The 25,039-nt window shown below is 57.7% G+C and overlaps 1 protein-coding gene across 39 annotated transcripts in view; it reads right to left on the minus strand.

Annotated features, from left to right (window-relative positions):
• MAD1L1 (mitotic arrest deficient 1 like 1) overlaps nucleotides 1-25,039 on the minus strand; it is a 423,997-nt gene that overhangs the window by 249,683 nt on the left and 149,275 nt on the right. For 37 of the 39 annotated variants that reach the window (XM_077995973.1, XM_077995957.1, XM_077995967.1 and 34 more), the window contains one exon: nucleotides 7,059-7,203. The exons of 1 other annotated variant lie outside the window; for it this stretch is intronic. In XM_077995973.1, the coding sequence (XP_077852099.1) occupies nucleotides 7,059-7,203 (145 nt within the window). Of the gene's footprint in view, nucleotides 1-1,500; nucleotides 2,026-2,136; nucleotides 2,273-7,058; nucleotides 7,204-25,039 lie in introns of those variants that run through there. One more of the 39 variants, XM_077995980.1, reaches the window with a different exon arrangement.

Genomic DNA, 25,039 nt, shown 5'->3' on the forward strand with positions numbered 1-25,039 from the left:
GGGCCTGGAGGGACCAGCACCGTCCACACCCCAGGAGGAATGCCACCTGGCACAGTAACTGGCGGGGGTGGCAGCCCCGGGAACTGACCCTATGTCACACCTGGGCGTCCCTAGCACAAGGGTGCCCAGGGGATCACCAGACGTTACGCACGGGTAGAAACGTCCACATCGGCAAGAGTCAACACCCCCATGCTGGAAACTATCCCATGTCGGGTACAGCCAAGCGTATTTTAAAAAGTGGTATTTTTATACAATGGAAAACTTTAACAGAGTAATTAAGAGAAATCGACAAATCTCAGCTATGCACAACACACGACTCTCACAAAGATAATGTATAATGGAAGCCAGGCACAAAAGAGTACACGTATGTGATTCCGTTATGTGAGGCTTAAAAACAGGGAAGTAGGCCGGGCGCAGCGGCTCACGCCTGTAATCCCAGCACTTTGGTAGGCCGAGGCAGGCAGATCACCTGAGGTCAGGAGTTCAGGACCAGCCTGGCCAACATGGCGGAACCCAGTCTCTATAAAAACAAAAAAATATTAGCTGGGCGTGGTGGTGGACACCTGTAAACCCAGCTACTCAGGAGGCTGAGGCAAGAGAATGGCTTGAACCCAGGAGACGGCGGTTGCAGTGAGCTGAAATCGCGCCACTGCACTCCAGCCCGGGTGACAGAGCGAGACTCTGTCTCAAAAAAAAAAAAAAAAGAAAGAAAGAAAAAAACAGGGAACTGAAGGCTGGCCACGGTGGCTCAAGTCTGTAATCCCAGAACTTTGGGATTGGGAGGCCAAGGCGGGGGGATCGTGAAGTCAGGAATTTGAGACCAACCCAGCCAACATGGTGAAACCCCGTCGTTACTAAAAATACAAAAATTAGCTGGGCATGGTGGTACACACCTATAATCCCAGCTACTCGAGAGGCTGAGGCAGGAGAATTGCTTGAACCCAGGAGGCAGAGGCTGCAGTGAGCCGAAATCGCACCACTGCACTCCAGCCTGGACAACAAAGAAAGACTGTCTTAAAAAAAAAAAGAAAAAGAAAAAGAAAAACACAGCGAAGTGAAGTGAGGGAGTGGCTGGAACCGGGCATGAGGGTCTGGCTGGGGTTGCTAACTACCTGCTCCTCTATCTGTCCTGTGTCTGTAATTTGTGCACACTGAACTACACCACGGAGACTACTGAGAACAAGCCTCCTGAGGCGGGGCTGGGCCACACCCACTCTGCAGCACCCACCACGTGAGGGCAAAACTGGAACCCCTCACACGTCAGGTCACTAAACCGTGACTCACTCCCTCTGCACGGCAGCACCACAGCAGCGAAAAGGAACACGCTGCATTCCCAGGGACGAAGGTCAAAAGGATAATGTTAAAATAAAAACAAAAAGAAGCCACAGAAGCGTGGGTCTATGTATAGAAAACATAAAAATGGGAAAAGCTGAGCAATGATTAAAGATGCACATCCATGATGAACCTGGAAAGAAAAATGAGGGAAGGGCTGCTCCACACCTAGAGCAGGGCTCTGTCTGACAGAGGTTGTTCTGCTTCTTACGCCAGGACTGAGACACAGAACTTGCTGCACGCTTTGAGCTGTACGTATATGTTCTATATGATCTCTGCACACGCCATGTGTTTCACGAGAACACTGAAAAGAAAGACGGGAGGACTGAGAGTGAGCGGAGTCCTGGGCCCCGGGGAGTGCCTGACTCCGCGTCCTCGATCCAGGTTGTGCCGGATCCCAGGACTTAAACAGACACCATCAGGGGAGATCGGGGCTTGGAAGCAAGAGCAAGCCAACAAAAAGTGGCGCTCAGCTGAAGGAACAGTGGCCTTGTCTGTGGCTGGGACAGGCATGAGCTACGTTAACCTTGTTGGGGTGGTCTCCAAAGTGGAAACTGCCCAAGTTGTATAAACACAAAATAAGTAACAGCACTTGCCTCTGCTCCATGTCCCTTCTACCCACACGTCCTACGGAAGCAAAACCATGCATCAGGTGTGTCTCCACCGTGCTATTCCAGGACAGATGAAAATAACCTGTTCAAAAATAAAAACACTCCAGCAACGTGGGCGCATTTCTAAATCGCTGCGCAGCCTGAGCACGGTGCCAGCGAGGCCCTGTCCTCTTCCGGTGTGCACCACGCCTACCTTTGCTGTGGCCAGGGCACGGCCACCAGGACATACTCCTTCAGGACCCACAGGCCACTCTGACCCTGAGCACCTGTGGCCTCAGCTCCCTCAGGGCAGCCAGCCTCCCTCTGCTCTGCCCTCAGCACACACAATCCTGCAGAGGAGAAGGGACACAGTCAGGAGGAAATGGAAGGGTCTCCTCAAAGCACAGGCCTGGGAGAGTCCCAGCAAGGACTGCGCTGCCTCCTAGGATGGACCAGAACGGGGCCCGGAGCCCCTCCTGTAACAGGCTCCAGCACAGCATCCTGGGCACAGAAATGACCCCCAAGAAGAGAGGAAATCCCGGCAGAGTCCACTGAGAACATGCGCAGGGGTCCCTGAGCTAAGCCTGCCTCCCCTGCCCCCGATTCCCTTGGGAAGGGGCCACAGCATGGGGAGGGAGCCTTAGGAGGTAGCTCTGGCCCCTGTAAGAGGCTGGGATGGCTCAGACTCACAAGAGCTGCCTCTGGGCCAGGAACATAGCAGGAAGAGAGCAGCATCTCCCAGGAGGCCAAAGGCTTCTCCCAGGAGGACAGCAGCTTCTCCCATAGGATGCCAGATTCTCCCGGGAGGATGGCGGCTTCTCCTGGGAATATGGTGGCTTCTCCCAGGAAGGAAACTTCTCCCAGGAGGACAGCGGCTTCTCCCAGAGGATGGCGGCTTCTCCTGGGAATATGGTGGCTTCTCCCAGGACGGAAACTTCTCCCAGGAGGACAGCGGCTTCTCCCAGAGGATGGCAGCTTCTCCTGGGAATATGGTGGCTTCTCCCAGGATGGAAACTTCTCCCAGGAGGACAGCGGCTTCTCCCGGGAAGACAGTGGCTGCTCATGGGAGGACAGAGGCTTCTCCCAGGGGGATGGTGGCTTCTTCCAGGAGGATGGTGGCTGCTCATGGGAGGTCAGAGGCTTCTTCCAGGAGGACAGAGGGTTCTCAAAGGAGGACAGAGGCTTCTCCCAGGACTCTCTTCTGGATGTGAGGCAGGAAGAACATGGAAGTCCTCTGAGGGGTCCCCTGTACTTCCTGCCTTCTGCCCCTATTTGATTGTTTCTTGAAAAGCAGCAGCCCCGCCCTCCTGGACCCAGTCTCCATCTGCCTTCAGCTGTCTCCTGATCTGCCTTCAGCTGTCTCCTGGACGCATCTGGCCTAAACTGCACCCAGCAGATACAGACACCAGCTCCCCACACTCTCCCATCGCTGAGGGCGGCAGCTGTGTCCAGGGTCCCAGCCCTCTCGTTAAAGCTCATCTGCTCCCAATCCCACAGCAGGCCCAGCCACGTTGGTTTTGAGACCGTGGATCATCAGGAATGTTTGTGGAGGATTTTTTGATTGACAAAGGGAACTTTATGGGAGCGAGCAGATCTGATGCTCCGGGCAGCGAGAAGGACGTGGGAGAGGGGAATGTCTGACGTCGCCAACCCCAGCTTCGGAGGAGGTGGCCGAGGAACGTGTTCATTCAGCCAGCGCAGACCCAAGACCCCAGCCCAGAGCTCAAAACTCAAACCCTCGACAACTCCGGAAGACACAAATCTGTCTTTCCCATTGTGCGGGTTCCCAGGGCAGGATGTCACCATGACAACCACCCCGCGCTCAGCAGCCACAACGTCAGTCAGACGCCACTGGACACCCAGTGTCAACTGCTCACCAACAGCCTGTGGCCTCCAGTAAATGATCTGCTCTGAAACAGGGAGGGAGGGTGGAGGATAGAAAATGGGAGGTGGGAAGGGAAAGCTCTTCTGTCATTTTAAAAGTTTCTGGCTAAAAGTTAACTTGTATTACTGATATTCCATAAACAGGGCTCTGCAGCCATACTGTGGAAGCGTGGGGCACTGGAGAAACAGCTCATTTCAAACAGGAAAATGGTTTGTGTTCACCCAGTTCCAGAAGCCAATTTTCAACTGCTTAAAATAGTCATGATATTTTACCAAGGTAATTATACTCTTAGCTCTCAGTAACAATTAAATCCTTAGACTAGAGCCGCTTAATAAAGGTCTTGAAATAAAACTGCATGCTCCAAGCACTGTGTACTAAAATGTCAAGCACACAAGGAGGGCCTCCAACGGGACACCAGAGGCCCAGAGCCCCCACCAGCCGCAGGCTCGCAGCCCTCCTGGGTGCGCCTGGAGAGAAGGCGCTCCTTGACCACCAGCCAGCCGGGCGGGCTGCCGTGCAGAGCTGAGGTGGGCAGTAGCCAACACCAAGGTGCACAGACCCAGAGCAGCAGGCACACCGCTCCCTCCAGATGGCTGAGTGAACAGCTTCATAACGGCTGGCTGGACAGATCCTGCATCCCTGGCCTGGGGCTACACGGGCGACTGGAATCGATCCTTTGTCAGGATAAACAACCAGTCCATGCCCGGTGATCAATATCCACCTTCTTGCTAACACAGAGCAGGCCCGTGAGCACAGCAGTGTCGGGGGTAGGCCGGCGTGGGCCAGAAAGTGCCAGAGGCTTTCCACCTGCGAAGCAGAGCAGAGAAGAACAGAAACTTCCTGCCCTGGGTGGGCCGGGGTGACCCTCAAAGAAGAACGGCAGGAAGGAAGCCAGGCACAGACTTCCCAGGAGGCTGTGGGGCTCCACTGGACCATGAGGGAGCCCCAGAAGGGTGAAAACCACACCAGACATCCAGTGATTGCGTGCAACTCCTCATCACGGCCGGGAGCCCTGGCACTAAGAGGGGATGTGGGCAGCAGCACCAGTGTCCTGTGGGCCACAAAACGTCAGGCTGCAGGCCAGACCGAGCACACAAGAACACTCAGGCCCACATGTGACCTGTAAAGGGAACTCTTCCCATCAGCTTCCAACTGCTGACTTAAGAAACCAGAAGGTTCCCACAGGACGAGCCGCAGCTGAGGCCAGGCGGGGCTGCCCTCATGTGGGGGCCACACCTGTAACTCACCCACGCCACGCACGCAGGACCACCCCAAAGTGCTGCCCGCCTGGCCGGCGTGAGCTGACGTCACTCCCCAGCCCCGACCCAGAATCGGAATGGGCCAAAAACAAGGTGCCCTCGAGGGGGCGCCACCCGAACACAGCCACGTTCCCGGGCACCCTGGGGTCATCGGGCCTGAGCCCAAAGTTTAGCAGAAAGGAGAACTGAGACCCAGAGAGAATGAGGGACATCTGAGGTCCCAGAGAAAGGCCCAGCTCCCAGCCCAGCCCTCCCACTCTTCCTCCCCAAGGAAGCTCTGAGCTTCCCACATCACGGGACCACAGCAGGTCATCGCACACTCAAAGATCACCAAGCCCAGGTGTCCCGCCACCCCGACAGAACACGGCCTCGCCCCCTCTGCTTCCCAGGGCCTCTCCTCACCGGCAGGGTCGGGCTGCACTTGCCTGAACCCCCCGCAGTGGTCAGCCCACACGCTGTGGCCTGCTGGGCCCAAGCCGCTGTCTCCTCTGGCTCCAGGCCTCGAGGGTGACTTCAGCAGCGCTTTGTGACAAGCCGCCTTCTCTCCCTCCGCCATGGTTCTCCACACACACTTTCACAAAGGGGAAATCCTTGGGTCCCCACATGAACGCCACCTCCTAAGAAAAGCCCTTCTGCGGCATCGCCACGCCGTCCACCTCTGTGGAGGTGGGTGGCAGGTGCTGGTTTGGTGCTACTGCCTGACCCCGCTAGAGAGTGATTACCCAAGGGTTGTGCCCACACGTCTGTGCCGCATGCACCTCACATATCTTGCTTAGAAGCTGACACACTAGCAGACATGGTGTCGGAAGAGAAGGGAGCACGGAGGAAGGTCCTAGAGCTGCTCCACAGAAATGCACTGTGCCTGACCATGCAACAGGGCTGGGTGTCCCCTCTGCCAGAGGCGGCAGACAGCTCCGGCTGAAAAGTCATGTGAGAACATTTTCGAGTGTCCCCTGTCTGGGGTGCACCTGCAAAGCCAGGGCTTTGGGGCCAGCCTCTGGGCTGTGCACAGGGGCCAGCTCAGCCTGTGTTCCGGACCCAGGCCCATGTGAACTTTTCCTTCAGGAGACAGCATGGAGCCGCCCAGGAGCGAGCTGGAGAAGCCATAAAACAGCAGCTTCGGAGCAGAAACGTTACTAATTTTCTTAAAGCTCCACAACCAAGAGGTCCCAGCAGCAAAGAGCCTCGGTTTTCATCAAAAACGATCAAGAACAGGCAAACATTCATAAGGCACAACTCCCAGCACTTGACAGGTGCAGCATCCATCCCAGGCCAGGGTGACACAGCCCTCCGCCCACTCAGCACTGGCTGGAGGCGGACAGGGGAGCTTCCGCCCAGCAAGCTGGACACCCGCCCTGGCCCAGAGAGCATCTGGGGACAGATTTACTTCTCTCCTGCCTTGTCTTCTGAAATTTCAGTGCTAGAGGAACATTTTAAACAACACTCACAAAAACTGTCTTTCACACTCCAGTGACCTCTGCTCACGGTGTCAGACATCAGAACCCCCGCAGGCACTGACGATTAGAGTCGGGCCATGGAGCCGCCCACAGGTGGGGCTGGGGCACACCTGGAAGCAGGTGACAGCCTTCATCCCGAGCCCAGGCCAAGATCCACACAGCGAAACCGGCATCACTGGACGGCAAAGCATGAGGGTGCAGACTGCAAGGGACACAGGCGCCTGCAGAGGGTCCGCAGCGACAAGGAACGCTCTCCAGGGCTCAGCACAAGGCTGGGGGGGACACTGAGATGCTGGGGGAACTGAAAAGGGTGGAGCACACAGCAGGCCCAGAGAGTCCCACAGGAAGCACCGGGGCTGAGCACTCTGGCACTCCCAGAACCCTCCTGGCAACCCAGGGCCAAAGTGCTAACTGTGACCCAGCTGCACTGACCCCGCTGCAGCACTCCTGCCTCCGCAATGAGATCTCGCTGACCAGGTGTGCGCTCTCCCGCAGCTCCCTGCAACTCTGATCAAAATATGAGGGCACAAATCACCTTGGTGAGCAGCAGGACGCGTTTCTGGAGCCTCCGGGCCAGCGCCTCGTGCGTCTCGCGCTTCTTCCTCTCCTCCAGCAGCTGGCCGCTGACCTGCCGGAGCTCCTCCTGCAGCTGCTGCCTGGCCTTCTCCAGCCCCCGGGCGCTGCACAGGAGAGACAAGAGGGCAAAGCACTGAAGCCTGGGGTGACCATCCCACCGCGACCCGCCCCACCCCAGGAACGAGCCCACCAGGACACCCTAAAATAGAGCTGCACGTGCAGCCCCCTCACTGCCATTTCCGCACTGCTGAATAGCTACTTAAGGCCTTTCAGGAGTTTCTGGATTTCAAATAGACTCCCAGGGTGATCCCAGAACACGGCAGGGAGGGGGAGGGGAGCTCAACTCCACACACAATGGGAAAAATTGTCGGCGACGCAGCCCTTTGGGAGACGGGACTTCTGAATGAGCGAGATTGCAGAGCCAGCGCTTCCCCTCTGAATCACCGCAGATGTGCAATGTGGTGCGGGGAAGCAAACGCCGGGCGCCTGCTGGTGGGGGCCTGTTCTAAAAACATTCTGCGAGGCTGAAAGCCCAGCCTGGCGCTGAGCACTGGGAACCGGGAGGCCTCCTGCGGGCCGACGGCACGGGCAGGGCCAACTCCAGGCTGCCCAAGAGGCTTCCCCCTGTCCGCCCCTTCAGGTGGCTAATAGCTCCTTTGATTTCTGCTTTTGAATCCTCCTTTCCCTGCACGTTCCCCGCTGCCTCAGTCCCTGTGCTGGTTGCCTGTCACCTGCGTTACCACAATAGCCTCCCAACGGCTCTCACTAGACCCCTCGACCACTGGGCACCAAGCTGTCTCCTCAGACAGCAGAGAGGGGCTGTGTCACGCGATTTTGAAGCCTTTGGTGGCTCCCAACCACTCCTGGTGAGTCTCCGAGTTCACAGCCTGGTAGTAACAGGCCTCAGGGGTTTGGATCTTGCCCCCCCTCTCTGTCCTTCAGAAGCTGACTTGGGAGCCAGACAAATGACAGCGTCCACTGACCCTGACTGCAAGAACCCACCTATGATGCAATGACTTTCTGTGATTCCGGGAGCCCCAGGACTCCACCTCCCCACCCGAGGGGGCTCCCAGGAAGGGCGCAGCGAGGCGCACAGAGGAGAGACTGCCCTGGAGAGAGGGTGAGTCAGGACTCCACCTCCGCATGGGACAACCGGGCACGCGGGTACTCCCAGGAAGGCACGCAGCCAGGAGAGTGAGAGGCTGCCCAAGAGGAGACAAGTCAGGACTCCACAGCGAGGCACGAGGACGCTCCCAGGAAGGGACACAGCCAGGAAGAAGAGAGGCCGCCCTGGGGAGGGGGCGAGTCAGCGGAGGGAGGGCCCAGCCCCCCTCAGACAGCCCAGGGCAGGTGCGGAGTGGAACGGGCGCTGGAACACAGGAGCTGCACACAACTGTACTGAGCATCACAAACTGCTTTCCAAAGGAAATCTTAACTAAATCTCGAGGAAATAAAACACAGCACTGGGATGGAGACAAGCTAACGGGGACCACAGTCCTGTGAGGCGACCACTACCCAAGAAAGCACCATCTGCCAGCCCCAGGATGAAGCTTTTCCCCAGAACACCGCCCAAGAAAGAGCCATCTGTGGCCGGGTGCAGTGGCTCACGCCTGTAATCCCAGCACTTTGGGAGGCTGAGGCGGGCAGATCACGAGGTCAGGAGATCAAGACCATCCTGGCTAACATGGTGAAACCCCGTCTCTACTAGAAATACAAAAAAAAAAAACTTTTTTTTTTTTTTTTTTGAGACGGAGTCTCGCTCTGTCGCCCAGGCTGGAGTGCAGTCGCGCGATCTCGGCTCACTGCAAGCTCCGCCTCCTGGGTTCACGCCATTTTCCTGCCTCAGCCTCCCGAGTAGCTGGGACTACAGGCGCCCACAACCGCGCCCGGCTAATTTTTTGTATTTTTAGTAGAGACGGGGTTTCACCGTGGTCTCGATCTCCTGACCTTGTGATCCGCCCGCCTCGGCCTCCCAAAGTGCTGGGATTACAGGCGTGAGCCACTGCGCCCGGTCAACTTTTTTTTTTTGTATTGCTTGCAGTGAGCCAAGATGTTTGGAAACAGGAATGTGGGATGGGGCCATGAACACCACCCTCAGGCTCACACCTTCCTGGCCATCAATTGCTTCTGCTCGGCTCTAGTTACATGACTTGAGGAAAAGCTTCATCCCGGGGCTGGCGGATGGCGGTTTTTTTTTTGTTTTTTTTTTTTTTGAGACAGAGTCTTGCTCTGTTGCCCAGGCTGGAGTGCAGTGGCCCTCCCTCCGCTGACTCGCCCCCTCCCCAGGGCGGCCTCTCTTCTTCCTGGCTGTGTCCCTTCCTGGGAGCGTCCTCGTGCCTCGCTGTGGAGTCCTGACTTGCCTCCTCTTGGGCAGCCTCTCATCTCTCCTGGCTGCGTGCCTTCCTGGGAGCACCCGCGTGCCCGGTTGTCCCATGCGGAGGTGGAGTCCTGACTCACCCTCTCTCCAGGGCAGTCTCTCCTCTGTGCGCCTCGCTGCGCCCTTCCTGGGAGCCCCCTCGGGTGGGGAGGTGGAGTCCTGGGGCTCCCGGAATCACAGAAAGTCATTGCATCATAGGTGGGTTCTTGCAGTCAGGGTCAGTGGACGCTGTCATTTGTCTCAGTCACTACAAGCTCCGCCTCCTGGGTTCACACCATTCTCCTGCCTCAGCCTCCCAAGTAGCCGAGACTACAGGTGCTGCCACCACGCCCAGCTAATTTTTTTGTATTTTTAGTAGAGACGGGGTTTCACCATGTTAGCCAGGATGGTCTTGATATCCTGACCTCGTGATCCGCCCGCCTCAGCCTCCCAAAGTGCTGGGATTACAGGCGTGAGCCACCGCGCCCGGCCACAGATGGCTCTTTCTTGGGCGGTGGTTTGGGGAAAGCTTCATCCCGGGGCTGGCGGATGGCGTTTTCTTGTGCGGTGGTCTCCGCACATGTTTGAGTGAAGTGAATACGGGGTCTTTAACTGTAATTCAGTAGAAGTCTTTAAATAAAGGGTAAGTTGAAAGTGAATGCGAATCCAACACTCACAGAACGTCAGAAGGGACTTGGTGGCGGTCCTAACCCAGCCAAGCATGGCGGGAACCCCAGCCTGGCCACCCTCGGCCAGCCCCAGCAGAAGCTGCACAAGCCCACAGACTGGGGCCAATGCACTGGCGTCCAGGACACGGGCGTTTCACTTCAGCCTCGTGTGATCTTGTGAAATACGTATCTGATCGTCAACCCATCTCCCAGAACACAACTCCTAAAACCCTCGGGCTCTCACGATGAGGCCTTCCATGTGCCAATGACTGACGGTGGCTGCAGCCCCCAGGCAGCTGCAGGACGGGGCGGGTCACCAGGAAGACCAAGGCCGGACTAGAGGCTCGGGACTTCAGTCCCACCCCTAAGCTCAGGGAAGGAGAGGGGCTGAAGGCTGAGTGGCTCACCAATGAGCAGGGGCAGAGTTAATGACATCCACCTGACGAGGCCTCCATCAAAACCCAAAGGCCTCTCACCGGAGCTGGGAGAGCTTCCAGTGTTCCTGGAGGGTGGTGGCCTCTATCAAAACCCAAAAGGACTGAGCTGGGAGGGCTTCCGGTGTTCCCAGAGGGTGGCGGTCCAGGGAGGGCATGGAAGCTGCAGGCCCTTCCCCCACACCTCGCCCTGCGCATCCGTTCATCTGCGTCCTTCGCAGTAACCTTTATAATAAACTGGTAAACGTCCATTTCCTTGAGTTCTACGAGACACTCCAGCAAATTAATCAAACCCAAGGGGAATCCCAACTGGATGGTCGGAACCCCAGTTTACATCTGGCCGGTCAGAAGCACAGCGGCGACTCACGACTGGCACCAGAAGGTGGGGACTGGGCCCTCACCCCAGGGTCTGACGCCACCTCCAGGCAGACAGTGTCAGAACAGAACTGAGTGAGGCTGAACTGAACGGCTGGTGTCCCAGGCAGAACCGACTGCTTGCTTGGTGGGTGGGGAAACACCCACATCTGGTCAGTCTTCCGTGTGGACTGCTGCGATGCGAGAGCAGAGGAAACCGTTCTGAGTCTTTCCCATCCCATCAGCCGCCTGGGAAAGCCCTGTGCTGACACTGGCCCCAGGTGCAGCACTGGTCGGCGGACCCCCGCCCCCTCCAGGTGCTGCATAAGCAAATACGCACGATAAAATAAAAAACAGGCACAAAGCTCAGGGAAACACATATTATAAGGCTACTTTGGGCTCCAGTTCAATTTTAAACTATTCATGGGCCAATTTAATAGTCAAGGGCTGTAAAATCTACTCTTGAATCACTGAATTCAGGTGCAAAAGTTCACAAGTGCTTTAAATCACGGCTCCGTGTGATCATTTAACTCGAAGAATGCCACCGTTCCCTGTGCTCTGCTTTAAAGCCAGGGTGTGCAAAGGCAAGAATGTGACAGGTGCTGTCTTTCAGGTGACAGGCGCCCTCAGCTCAGCACAGGATGGCTGGGCAGCCTTGAGGGGGACCCGACAAACCCACACCCTGCATCCTGAGTGAGGGTGTGCTCACATCTGTGTGGGGCGCATGCGGGGCTGGAGTCCCCCCACTGAAAGCAGATGCGAGTCCTGAGTGAGGGTGCGCTCACATCTGTGTGGGGCGCATGTGGGGCTGGAGTCCCCCCACCAAGAGCAGATGAGAGTAACGCACACCCACGGGACAGTGGTTGTCCTGCTTCAGAGCTCAGGCTCCCGGCGCTTAGGGACCAGGGCTCAGTGCAATAGAGTCAGGTGCCAAGACTGGGCCTCAGGAACTAGATGTGGCCTGAGCTGCTTCTGACCCACTCTCCGCAGCCTAGGCCACCTCCGCGAGGCAGGACGGCTGGCACGGGGGCCACCTCCGCGAGGCAGCGCGGCCGGCACCGGGGTGCCCCAAGCCCGGCCCTCGTCCTGGAACAGCGGCTCTGCAGAACTAGCACAGTCCTCCTCTCTGCTTAAAGGGTCTTTACCCACTCCTAGTTTTAGAGTACTGAGGGAATAATGCGAACACTAACTCTGGGATGGAAGGGAAGGTGGAAACAGCTACAGGCGTTGTTAAAGATCTGCAGGAGTGCTGTGGCCTGGCCAAGGACAGAGACGTTCCCGACCTCCTCAGACCCTTGCTGGCTCCCAGATCTCAGGGGTCGTCAGTCACCTCTTGGTCCCACCCCCACCTCCCGCCCCTACCCTTAGCATAAGAAGAGCCTGAGATCGGTACTGACTTCAGAGGGTCTTTGTGACCGTAGGTGACCACCTCCCCAATCTGCCGGCTCTCTGAATACACCCGCTCTTCCTCCACTCTCGCCTCTCGTGTCTGCCTGTCAAGCATCGGGCAGCTGAACCTGGGCTTCCTCATGGACCCGGTCTGAGGAAATGCAGCGGCTACAGGATGTAGCATGAAGCGTGTGTTCCACGGCGCTGCAGAGGGAAGACACAGCCACAGGGGCGTGGGGCTGAGCCCAGGCTGGAAAAGCTCATCTGCCAGGTTGTAAAGCAAACCTCCCCTCACGAAGGGATATGGGAGAAGTGAACCAGAGCAACACATGCTCCCGGCTGAGGGACGGCATGGGCGGCAGAGGCACACCCGCTCCAGGATCTTCCAGGTGCGGCACTCAGGCCCGCGTCATCGGGGCCATACCCCAAGGCCTGAGGGCTGATACCGCAGTCTTCTGAACAACAGAACTAGACTGTAAAAAGCCAACACCAAGACACGACAAGCAGACGACACGACAAGCAGACGACACTGTGGAATGCTCGCCAAGAGCCGTGTCTGGGACGTTCGCCACTCACACCTGACCAGCAGGCAAGTCCACCCAGTCCGTTCAGCACATGGGATGTGGGGGAGGGCAGCCGCACGCCGTTGCACCCACCAGAGACGGCAGCATGGAACACCGCAGCCAGCCTGGGCTCGCTGGGCCTCCATTCTACTGGGGTGGGAATCCCAGGCAAAGAAGCCATGCATGTGGCATGAGCAGAGAATCTCACCGGGGGTGTGGGTATGAGGTCACTGAGAGCAGGAGGAAGACCCTCGGGCACCAAGGACACAAGGACTTCAGGAAGCAGCTCCCATCCCTTGGGCTGTGGGAACACGGGGCAGAGGCTGACATCATTAAAATGTAGACGCTCAGAGATGGCCCCATGGAACGGGAACTGAGGCTGCTGAGGGAGGCCGTGCTGGTGTCTGCACAGGGGCCCTGGAGGGCCTGGACCCAGGCCTCTGAGAACAGGGCAGCAGCCCATGGAGCTGGCACCTCTAGGCGCTACAGAATCTGCAGGCTGGCAGGCTGCTGAGAGGGGCAAGGCCAGTGGCTAAGGAGCCGCCCGTTTGCCTGCAGGCTGGCCATGGGGCCCTCTCCAGCACCCCCAGGGCAGGCCCTGATGCAGGTGCCCCTGGCGAAGCGCAAGTGTGGGCTGTAGTGCCCGGCACTGCAAAGTAGGGCTCGGAGAGGGGAGTGTGTAGCTGCGAGACAACAACTCAGTCACCGCAGCGGGCAGAAGACAGGCCATCAGCAAACCAGCAAGCAGGTGCCTCCTGACACTGGAGGGGAAATAGGAAGCTGGGAGGGCCCTTGGGGAGGGGTGGCGGGACAGCCTGAGACAGGCGGTGTCAGAGACGCGGACGTTTCCTATGGGCAGCTGGTGTGCGGCGTGCTCATTCGTGGTCAGCCCAGTGGGCCTGAGGCTGGGCCCGCCGGGGGCAACGGGCAAGGTCAGAAGAGGACGAGCAAACCGAGAAGGGCCTCCGCACAGGGCATGGAGAGCAGGCTGAGCCAGAGGGGCAGGAGAGCAAGGAGCGGACCAGCGTGTGTCCATGAGGTGCCGTGTCTGGAGGGGAGAGGAAGGTCCAGCACAGGCGGCCCTGTCCTGAGGACCCGAGGAAGTGACAATTAGGAGCCAAGCCCTGGAGGTGCAGCAAGGGCCGGCACAAAGTGGACAGCCCCAGAGTACAGCCTAAAGGCCCCCAGCTAGCGTTTCAGACGCCGCCTAAAGGCCCCCAACTAGCGTTTCAGGCGCCGCCTAAAGGACCCCCAACTAGCGTTTCAGGCGCTGCCTAAAGGCCCCCAACTAGTGTTTCAGACACCGCCACCAAGTGGTGCTGCCTACCCTGGCGTGCAGGTAAAGGTGCCCCATCAAGACGGGCTCCTCCTCCCACCCTCAGGCCCTGCAGGGCAGCAGGACCTCAGCATGCCGAGCCACAGTGGCACCCGGGACGGCGGGCTCCCCCCTGTTGGGGATGTTCTCTCTGTTCAATCCTGGCCTTTCTTCTGAGGTACAGAAGAGAAAACTCATAAAAAATTAAGCCTCTAGGTCTGTGCTTGGGCTGAACTCTGAGGTCACTGGCATTTCCGCCAGCCTCTGGGAGTTCAGAATGAAGTGCTTAGTTCCTCCAGGAGAAGCCGGCATGTTTATCGATCAATGCCTCTCTGAGCCAGCCTTTACTCAAAGAACAAGCTCTGAGCTTCTGAGCATCCATCTGCACTGTGACCAGCCACTGAGGCCACTTTAATGTGATCTTCATCAGAAGCTCCCGGCCTAAGAATACCGACTTTCAAGGACACAACACATCCCCAAACGGCAGGAGACATTTTAACGACCTTCCTCGAGACACTGCTGAGTCGGCTCTTCCACGCACGACCCATTCCTCCCACACACTCTTTGTCTACCTTCTCCCAAGTCCCAGCCACTCTGGACACCCGCCAAGCCAAGGGCAGGCATCGCACAAACAGGCACCACTGGATTCTCCCCAGAAACATGGGGTCCTGGAGCACAGAAGCCCACAGCCGGCCACCGCGGGAGACAGGCTCTGAGAGAGGCGAAGCAGTGGTACGCTCTGGGGACCGGATCCGACCCTTGGATGGCACGAGGAGGCCATTCCCACCCCAGTCACAAGGCTGAGTGGTGCCTGGCGTGTGGATCCACAGGGCAGGGACACGCCTCCACAGTCACACCTGGGCCCAGGGCAAAACCAGCACGTTCTGGGCGGTGCACAGAATGCCTATGTCCCCGCCAAGTTCACCTGTGGAAACCAGGATCCCCAAAGTGATGGTGACCAAAGGGGGGCCCCTGAGAGGGGATTCGGTCCTGACGGCGGAGTGCTCCCGATAGGATGTGCATCTTTCGAGCAGCACAAAGAAGCCAGCGTCCTCTCCCTCTGCCCTGTGAGGACAGGGGCCGGTCTTCTGCAAACCAGGAGAAGAGCCCTCCTCAGACCTGGCACTGCCATCCTGCACTCCTCAGCTCCACAGCCGTGAGAAACGGACATCTGTTCAGATTCCCGTCTGTGGTACTTTGTTATGTAAGCCCGAACAGAGACGGCCTCCTAACCCATAACGCCTGGACATGCTGTTCACACATGGGCACAGGGTCACACCAAGGCTTCCTTACTGACAACTGCCCCGACACGGTTATGACACGGTGAGCCCGCGGCACAGTGAGCCTATAGCACGGTGAGCCCAACACACAGTTATGACACGGTGAGCCCGCAGCACAGTAAGCCTGAGACAGGGTTACGACTTAGTGAGCCTGCAGCACGGTGAGCCCAAGACACACACAGTTATGACACAGTGAGCCCACGGCACAGTGAGCCTGCAGCACGGTGAGCCCGAGACAAACACACACAGTTATGACACGGTGAGCCCGCGGCATGGTGAGCCTGAGACAGGGTTACGACTCAGTGAGCCCACGGCACAGTGAGCCCGCAGCACGGTGAGCCCAAGACGGTTACGACACAGTGAGCCCGAGACAGTTACAACACGGTGAGCTCAGAGCACGGTGAGCCCGAGACAGTTATGACATGGTGAGCCTGTGGCACTGTGAGCCCGTGGCACGGTGAGTCCGAGACAGTCACAACATGGTGAGCTTGTGGCATGGTGAGCCCGAGATGGTTATGACACAGTGAGGACACGGTGAGCTCACGGCACGGTGAGCGTGAGACAGTTATGACACGGTGAGCTCATGACACGGTGAGCTCATGGCACGGTGAGCCTGAGACAGTCACAACACAGTGAGCTCGTGGCATGGTGAGCCCGAGACGGTTACATGGTGAGGACACGGTGAGTCCATGGCACGGTGAGCCCGAGACAGTTACAACATGGTGAGCTCACGGCACTGTGAGCCCGTGGCATGGTGAGCCTGAGATGGTTACGACACGGTGAGGACATGGTGAGCCCGCCAGTGGCCTCAAGCGTTAAGATGTAAACACAGCTACATGCACAGCGATCTTCAGTGACAACGTCTGGCATGAAACTAGGAAAATATTAATAAAATTTTATTCAGACCTTGGCAAAATCTCTAAAAGCACCTTTATTCTTAGATATCTGAGGAATATAGATCAAGACCCACCCACAAGTATAATTTTTAATCTTCTCGATTTCACAGATGAGTAAATTCAAGCCTCGAGCGACGGAGTCATGACCATGAGGCCACCATGTCCCCCAGGACACTGCTGAACATGACCTCCAGGGTCTCCAGGGCCGTGCCCTGAGCACCCCCACAGGGCTGGGGGGAAACGCCGTAGTCAGGCCAAGCAACAGCAACGCCACACAGGTGACACGTTCCATGTGTCTCTCAGGAAGAGAGCAAGTGCAGGGGCTTGGCTGAGCCAGCGGTCAGGAGGGGTGTGGCCCAGCGGGGAGCAGCAAACTATAGCTGGTGGCCTGGAGCAGGCACACGAGGCAAAAAGCAGTGCCGTTCTGCAGCAGGTGCTTGGGAGCAGGAGACGGGGACCCAGGAGACTGGCAGGGAACAGAGGACAGGTTCCAGCCCCAGCAGACAGCCTGTCCTGCTCTGCTCTGGAAGCAACCACGGGTTCTGAAAGAGGGTATCGCTGGACAGGACAACCTCCCAAACCACATGTGCTCATCTTCCTGTCACAAGAACTGTACACAGAGCTGTGTTCACAGGCGCCCCTCAGGGAGCCTCACAGCAGCCCAGATCCAGAGGCAAAGTATTAGACGGAACATGAACTGGTTTCAGAAATACTCTCCTGGAAGGCCAGGGTTCCCAGACAGGGCAGAAGCAACACTGTGCGTGTTCAGGCATCCACATTCGTTCCTTGCCAAGAGGGAACACCGGGGAAGGGCCCCCACTCACCACAGAGAGAGGCCGTCTCTGCCACTGAAGCCCTCAGCTCTGGCCTGGAGGCCGGCATGGCAGACACAGGCTCCCTGTGTATCTGAGGAGCCTCCTGAGAATGGGAATCAATAGTTGCCTCTGCAGACATGCAGGGAAACATGGCCCTGGGACCCACAGGGTTGAGAGGGTCCCATCTACCCGCAGGAGCCCCCACAGCACCCCGCTGTCCGGAAGCTCTGAGCACTCCATCCACCTCTGGCCTTCTCCTTCCTCTTGAATGGAACTGAAGCCACTGAGCCCCTCGCCGCTAATGGGCAGGGGAGGATTTGATCAGACGTGTGCATCCATCGTGAAGCACAAGAGCATCAACAGGTTCCAGTTCCTCCCCTGCCCCGCGCTCACGGGGCCTCCCCGGTGGAGCCAGGAGAGGCTCCCTGATCAGGAGCTGCTGGAGACTCAGATCAGAGTTCATGCTTCTCATCTACCCAAGAAGAAAGCTGAGGAGGCTGGCAGCCAGGTCCCCTCCCGTGTGTGAACTCGGAGGCGAGCCTCCTGAGCAGTTTCCCGCTCCTGGGTACATGACCTCATTTAGTCTCCACCAGAATCTGGGAGGAGAGCAGCAGCGCCGCCCCCAGTCCCCACGACCCCAAGGAGGAAGGGGCTCATGGTGGCTTGCCTCGCTGAGGACTCGGGTTCAAGTCCGCATGGCCAGCTCAGCCCCCACACCGTGATGAGGCTGGGGCCGGGCAGCCGCACTCGGTGGCACAGGTGGGCACTTGCAGGTGAAAGACAGGGGCAAGGCCCTCCTCCTTGGTGGGCAGGTGCAGACTCGGAAGGGGCTGGGCCTCCGAGAGGGCACGGCGCCCCCCTCCCTGGCGCCCCAGGATGTTGGGCTCAGCACGGCACGCAGCTGTTGTTATTTACGCCATCTAATTCCAATCTTAAATGCCTCCAAGTGTCATTACACATTTTTCTGAAAAAAAATAAAAATCCAAACAGCGGAAATGAAACCAGAGAATGAGAAGAGCAAAGGCTGAAATAATTACCAATCAAAGGAATGGCCAGGGGAGCAGGCTCTGAAGCTGTAGCCTGGCCTCCTGGTCGCTCCTCCCTGACTCGGCCTCTGAAGAGCACTCTGTTCCCAACATCTCATCAATTGGAATCACCAAATTCAATTTGCATTCCCAGATAAACAGTGGCCACACTGCAAATACTCTCATCTGACCTTGAAATGTGAGAAGGAAAATTGCCCTTTGCAATTTCAATTCACTCCCGACCGTAATGAATAATCCAGTTTAGCTGATCAGCTACCAACCTGTAATCGCCTGGGGAGGGCTGCCTCCAAATGACGGGTGAGGAGCCCTGGCAAGGGTGGTCGCAGCGAGACCATAAATTCACTTCCGCCCCAGGCTGCTGGAGATTAGGAAATGAGAATGGGAGAGACAAGGGGGCAAGTCACCTCCCCAGGTCCTACTGAACAACTGCTCCATGCCCTCCAGCTCCGACTTTCAGAAAAAAGCGAAGACACAGAAGATAATCCAATGCCTGGAGTGGTGCAGAGAGGCACAGCAGGTGTCCTGGAGACATCCACCGCCTCCCGAGGTCAGAGAGGAGGAGGCCATCCGTGCATCCATCTGCCCAGTCGGCACTGGCTCCCTGCCCGCCTAACGCGCAGGACAGAAGCCCCAAGGGGCCACATGGCCAGCAGGCAGGCAGCAGGCAGGTGGACCAGCCTCGACGCTGGGCGCTTTCTCTGTACTGCTGCTCCGCAAACAGCCCACCACCTATGTTTGTAAGGAAAGTTTTCCTGGAACAAAGCCACACCCGCTCGTTGACATATGGCCTACGGCTGCTTTCCTGTGACAGAGACCCTGGCTCAAAAAGCCGGAAGAATTTACTGTATGGCTCTTTACAGAGAAAGGTTACCAACCACTACCCTATACCACAGAGGTTTAGAAACGCTGGCATGGGTAACTAAAGACCTGAGTTCCCACCCAACTGAGGCCAGGTGACTGCATTTCCACACCCCCCCACACCCCCCAACAGGAGAGCAAGCCTCTGCCAGCCCCCAGCCTCGGCCACTGCAGATGCACAAATTCCACAGCAAAAATAGTAGTAACAACCCTCCGACTACAACCACCCACCCTCACGTGCAGAGCGCCTCCCCCACGGTCAGAGGCCTCTGGGAGGAAGCCCAGGATTCCGGGGACCCTCGTTTCCAAATGGGAGCAGGACTCAAAGAACAGCGCTGGGCTCTGACGCCAAGTCCATCCCTGGGCGGCTGGAAACTCCCAGGTCGCATGGCAGCTCTGTCAGCTGCACAGAGCCCTGCGCTCAGAGGCGGTGTGGGGCCTGATTTTCCCAATGAAGACGTGTGTGGTTGGGCAAGGGGAACGGCCATTTCTTCAAACACACCCTGAACATCCCTGACAGGGAGGGAGACATTTTCGCCCCATTTCTCGGTTACGGACACAGATGCTGGAGGACGGTGGCATTCCAGGGAATCTGGCTCACAGGCGATGCTGCTGGGACGTGGCCTGCACTTTGTGACATTACATCTTGGCCTCATTAACCCTCAGCTGCCTCTTGGCCACCCGAGGTCCAGATTCCGTGCGCCTCTCCCTGGCTCCCCATTCCTGGAGGGCGAGAAGATACCTGAGCCCAGGGAGACAGGAGAGAGCTGCTGTGACGGTCCGGGAGTGAGGCCAGGCACCAAAGACAGGACTGGGGATGACATGGGGTGGGAACGGCAGAGCCGGCGGGAAGGGTGCTCGGAAAGAAGACATGGACAGACAAGCTGGGCCGGGGCCAGGGCAGGGCGCACTCTGGGCTGGCACTGGAAAGGGAGCCGCTTGGGGCCAGGGGCTGCCACACTGGGCTCCTCGCTCCTTCCTCATCTGGACCATAGGTTCTAGCAAAAGTCCATCGAGTTCCCTCAAACAGACGTGTAAAGGAACGAAAATCACACCATCCACCTATCAGTCCCGCTCCACCAACACTTCTTCAATTTCCAGAACGCCCTCATGTGACCCAGAAAACCTCAGGACAAATCTCAGCTGGAGGAAACCAACCTGTAGAGGGACTGTGGCTCTCAGGGGCCTGCCAAAAATCCTCACATCGGGCCAGAACCCACCCCACACAGGAGGTGGGGGCGCTCCCATGCCACTGCGGCCCAGGGCATCGTCACGCACCCCTTCACTCCCTTACCCAGCCAGCAGGCCCCAGGACTTGTCTTTTCCAGGCTCTGTCCTCCTCACAGGGGTCCACCGTCACTGTTCCAGCCCCCATGGTTGGCAGAGCACAATGGCCCAGGCCGGAGGGGGTGGTGCAGGAGCTAAGTGTGAGGGAAAGAAGCCGGAGCACAGGTTAGGGAGGGGAAGGCCGCCTGGCCCGGCTGGTGGGAAAGCGGGAGAGACACCTGCCATCAGGGTGGGGAAGCTGAGCCTTCATGCAATTGGCCAACAGAGATCACGGGACCCCTGGGGAGAGAGCAGGGCACACCTAACATGGCCCCAAGGTCAGGAGCAATAACAGCAAGGTGGCAGCTTCCAGGGGCAGAGGAAAAGTTGATCACAGAGATTAGGAGAGAGGTTGGAGCCAAAGATAGAGACTCTGAAGTCTGGCCACACTGAAGTGACAAGAAGAGATGTCAAAGCACAAGAACTTACATAAGAAGGAAAAGCAGAGACTGAAGAATAAAGAACAGAGAACAAGCTCCCGGGAAACACCTGCACAGGAGATGCAAGAGAAAGGGAAGGGGGGCAGGAGAGGGAGGGGACGGGGACCAGGAGGCCATGTGTGAGTGTGAGGGGGTGTGCACGTCCCGCGACAGCTGCACGGGAAACCAGAAAAGCCAGGGAAGGAGGCAGGGAAGGGAAGGAGAGTGGGGACCACGGGGCTGTGTGTGAGACAGAGTGCAGGAGGGAGAAGGGAGAAAGAGGGAGAGATGGGAGGGAAGGAGCCGGGCCTGGGGAGCTCATCGAGGGACATGGGAGACACAGAGGGAGAGACCAGAGGGAAGGAGCCGGGCCTGGGGAGCTCATCGAGGGACATGGAAGACACAGAGGGAGAGACCAGAGGGAAGGAGCCGGGCCTGGGGAGCTCATCGAGGGACATGGAAGACACAGAGGGAGAGACCAGAGGGAAGGAGCCGGGCCTGGGGAGCTCATCGAGGGACATGGGAGACACAGAGGGAGAGACCAGAGGGAAGGAGCCGGGCCTGGGGAGCTCATCGAGGGACATGGAAGACACAGAGGGAGAGACCAGAGGGAAGGAGCCGGGCCTGCGGAGCTCAGCAGAGCTGCTGTCAGAGCTGTCTGTGACTTCAGCACCACACGGCCGGTGAGTTGGAGCCGTGAGCATGGAGTTGGGCCCTGGCCGGCGTCGCCGGGTCTGGTGTGGGAGTGCAGCACTCCAGAGAGAGGCAGCAGGCCAAGTGGAAGGACCAGGCCGAGGAGACGGAGCTCTGAGGACTAAGGGGCTCACACACCCTGTTTAATTGAGGCTTGTATCAAATTGGACAAACAGTTAAGAGAAGAGACAAAGTGATCTCTGTGGCATCTCTCTTTGGAATCACCTGATAGCCCAATTAGCAGCTCTGAAGCTGAGGCTCCAGCGCCCGTGACGATCAATAGAGCCCGCCAAGCAGAGCCCGGCCGCCTGCACGTGGCCCAGCCTCCGCCCACGCCTGCATGCCACACGACCACTTTAGCTGTTTCAGTGCTACCTGGGTAATGAAGCCCATTCGGCCTGTTTATTTTTCCATTGATTTTGCCATCCTCGACCCAAAACACTGGAAGTCAATACCCCGTTACGTGTGGCACCTTCATGGGGCCTCTGCTGTCTCTCCAGCTGCAGGGAGAGCTCCCCTGCTCATCAATCAGGAATGGGTGGCACGCCCCTGGGGAAGAGACGTCCCCCCCTGCGCATGACGTCCTGGGTAACCAGGGCTGACAGCCTCTAAACGCTGTCACTCGACCAATAAAGAAACATCTCCAAAGCATGCCCCATGCTGAATAACAAAACTGAAAGAAGAAAATGAGATTTTTGCAATTATTAGTTCCCCTTTCATTCCTCTCTAGCAGGAGCTGGAGAGAGGGAGGCGCCCACTCGCCCATCACTGAGTCACCTGGCAGCTCACTCATGAGCCTCGCTGCCTCCGCGCCGGGCGGGGGGCTTGGAGGGCTGACACTTGACTCGAGAAATGCCAGCTCTAAGCAGTTTATTTCCTCTTGAACTTTAAGAACTGACAAAGACAGGAGTGACCTTTAAAAGGCAGGGTTAGTGCTTGTTGGAATTGCTGAGCACTTCTTGGCTTACACAACACGGAGAGGAGGTGCGGGGTGAGTGCCCCCAGGCTCGGGGCATGGCTCTCAGCACCCGGGCAGGTAAATCAGTGGAGAGGCCTCCAAGGTGGGTCAGTGGATGGAGGCCAGCGCAGGGCAGGCTGTCAGGAGACTCCAGACATAATAGACTGCAGGGTGTCCCCTGTGGCCAAAATGGAAGAGGCAGTAGCATCAGACGCCAGCAAGACCTGGGAGACCTGGGTTCAAATCCAGCCTCTGCCACTGACCTGCAGCAGGCTGTGCACCAAGAAGACCAACATTTCCTCCTACCAGTTCCTCAGGGAGAAGCACGTGGGAAGAAACAGATCTGTTCCTGACACTGCAGGTGCGCCCGTTCCCATTTTCAGGACCTCCTGGCTGGTCACTTTGAGTGTCTGCTGGGCCCATCCTGTGGACCGGCTGCAGGATGCGCCCAGTGATTCCAGCATGGTCAGAACCTGGGGCAGGGAGGAGTGTGGGCAGGAAGGTACTGGGGAAGCGGGGACGGAGACTGGGTGTCGATCCCCGCCCAGTGAGGGTCTGGTTTTCCACAGGCACCCAGCTCAAAGGAGGAGAACGCTCACATCCGGGCCGCCATTCCCTTTCTCGCCATCAGTTAACCAGTGGCCCTCTGGACATGCGAAAAGCATTCCGATGCAGCACTGCCCATGGGGCGTGCGGTGGACACTCCACAGGGTCTGGAAGACTTGGGTCAAAAGAATTCAGGAAACATGGTGGAAGTTTCTGCGTATGTGTAGAAAAATAAAGCTCTGCTGTGCTGATGAATACCGACTTCATTTCCTCAAAGTCCAGGGGGACAGAAGGGGTCTGTCCACAGGTACGGCCGGATCCGCCATGGAGACACCCACGGGAAGCGCGAGGCAAGGAAGGCCAAAGGCTGCAACCTTTACTTGCTGGGAGCAGAGAGCCGCAAGGGGGCAGAGTCTGCAGTGGCACTGCCCAGGCAGGGTGATGCCAGAGAAGGCCCTGCACCTATGCAGACGTGCTAGGGACGAGGGAGTGGGTGCCCGTGCTCACGGGGGTCCCCAGGCTCTGGCAGGCCTACCTGCTGGAGAACAGATCAGAGGCAGGAAACCCGGCTCAGTGCGGAGTCCCAGCCCAGAAAACCCACCTCCTGAGTTACTGTGGCGGCCACTGCAGCCGCCAGCACACCACTCAGTGTGTCATCTACCACCAGCTTGATCCCTGCCCTGGATGGAGAACCTCCCGTGGAACTTGCCTCGCACCTCTGAACATCTCCTGGAACGTCCTGATGTCTGGCCCCAGATAACCCTGGGAGCCACTAGAGCCGGCCTGGGATGTGGAGGAGAAAAAGGAGCTGTGACAAATACAGGGCCAAGCACGGTGGCAGGAGGGTGCTCCCAACCCTCCAGGTGAAGGGCCTGCGACTCGGCAGCCTTGTAGAGTAAGAAACCCTCCACGTGCTGGGCAAAAGAGAGCTTATCATCGCCATTGTTTCCTGAACATAGGTCATGACGTTTAATGTTTCCCACCACCCCAAGCTAACGACTATTATCATGTCCTTTACAGACGAGGTGGCCTGGCTGAGAGGACATCAGAGACCCTGCTGAAGGTCACAGGGCCAGCAGTCAGTGATGAGCAAGAATTCAACGCCGGTCTCTGACTACACTGTTCATTACTGCAGCTCGCATGCTAGCCACAGGTCTCACAGAACCGTAACTCCACACTCACCTCAAGCACCCACTGTGTATCAGCCACCATTCCAGGCAAAGCAGACACAATGGTGACTGCCCTCAAAGACGCTCAAAGGTAGAAAAGGTTAACAAAAGACAAGTGTAACACAGCAAGTAACAGTGCCTGCTAACGAGCCGCTGGACCTTCTCCACCCTCCCACCCCACCGTGTGGTCTGTCTCCCGCCGCACAGCCATGCAGAACACACACCCCAGGAGAACAGCGCAGGTAGCTGTCCCTGCCTGCGGCTGCCATTGCCTCCCGGCCAACTGGTTCTCCCCGGGCAGTGGCCACTCTGATATTTCTGCCCACAGTGAGAACGTGAGGCCATGGCGGTGTCTCAGGAATGCCCTGCTTTGAGTTCGAGACTTTGCCTATTCTGGGTGCTTCATATTAATGTCATCATACAGGTGGTGGCCTTTCATACTGTTGAATTCACTTGGCATCACCTTCAAGGTCAGTCCGTGCTGTAGCACACATCAGCGCTCTGTCTCTTACGGCTCAACAGCTCCTCGATGGGTGGACAGCCACGTTGTGTCTAGTCACAGCTGAGGGGCATCTGGGTTGGCCCCATCTCTTAGCTACTATGAGCAACGCTGCTATGAACAGTGACACAAGTGTTCGTGCAAACACGTTAGCGATTCTCTTGGGTGCGCACTTAGAAGAGAAGTTGCTGGATCATCCAGTGACCGCCTAACCTTTGAAGACCCACCAGACACTCACGGTAGATGCAGCTTCACAGGACCACCAGGTGCATACGAGGGCACCGACCACCCACCCTCGCCAACTTCAGAGGCCCACCAGGCATGTATGAAGGCCTGGAGGATGGTGAGACCCGTCA

This window comes from Macaca mulatta, chromosome 3 (assembly GCF_049350105.2).
Source record: "Macaca mulatta isolate MMU2019108-1 chromosome 3, T2T-MMU8v2.0, whole genome shotgun sequence".
NCBI lineage: Eukaryota > Metazoa > Chordata > Mammalia > Primates > Cercopithecidae > Macaca > Macaca mulatta.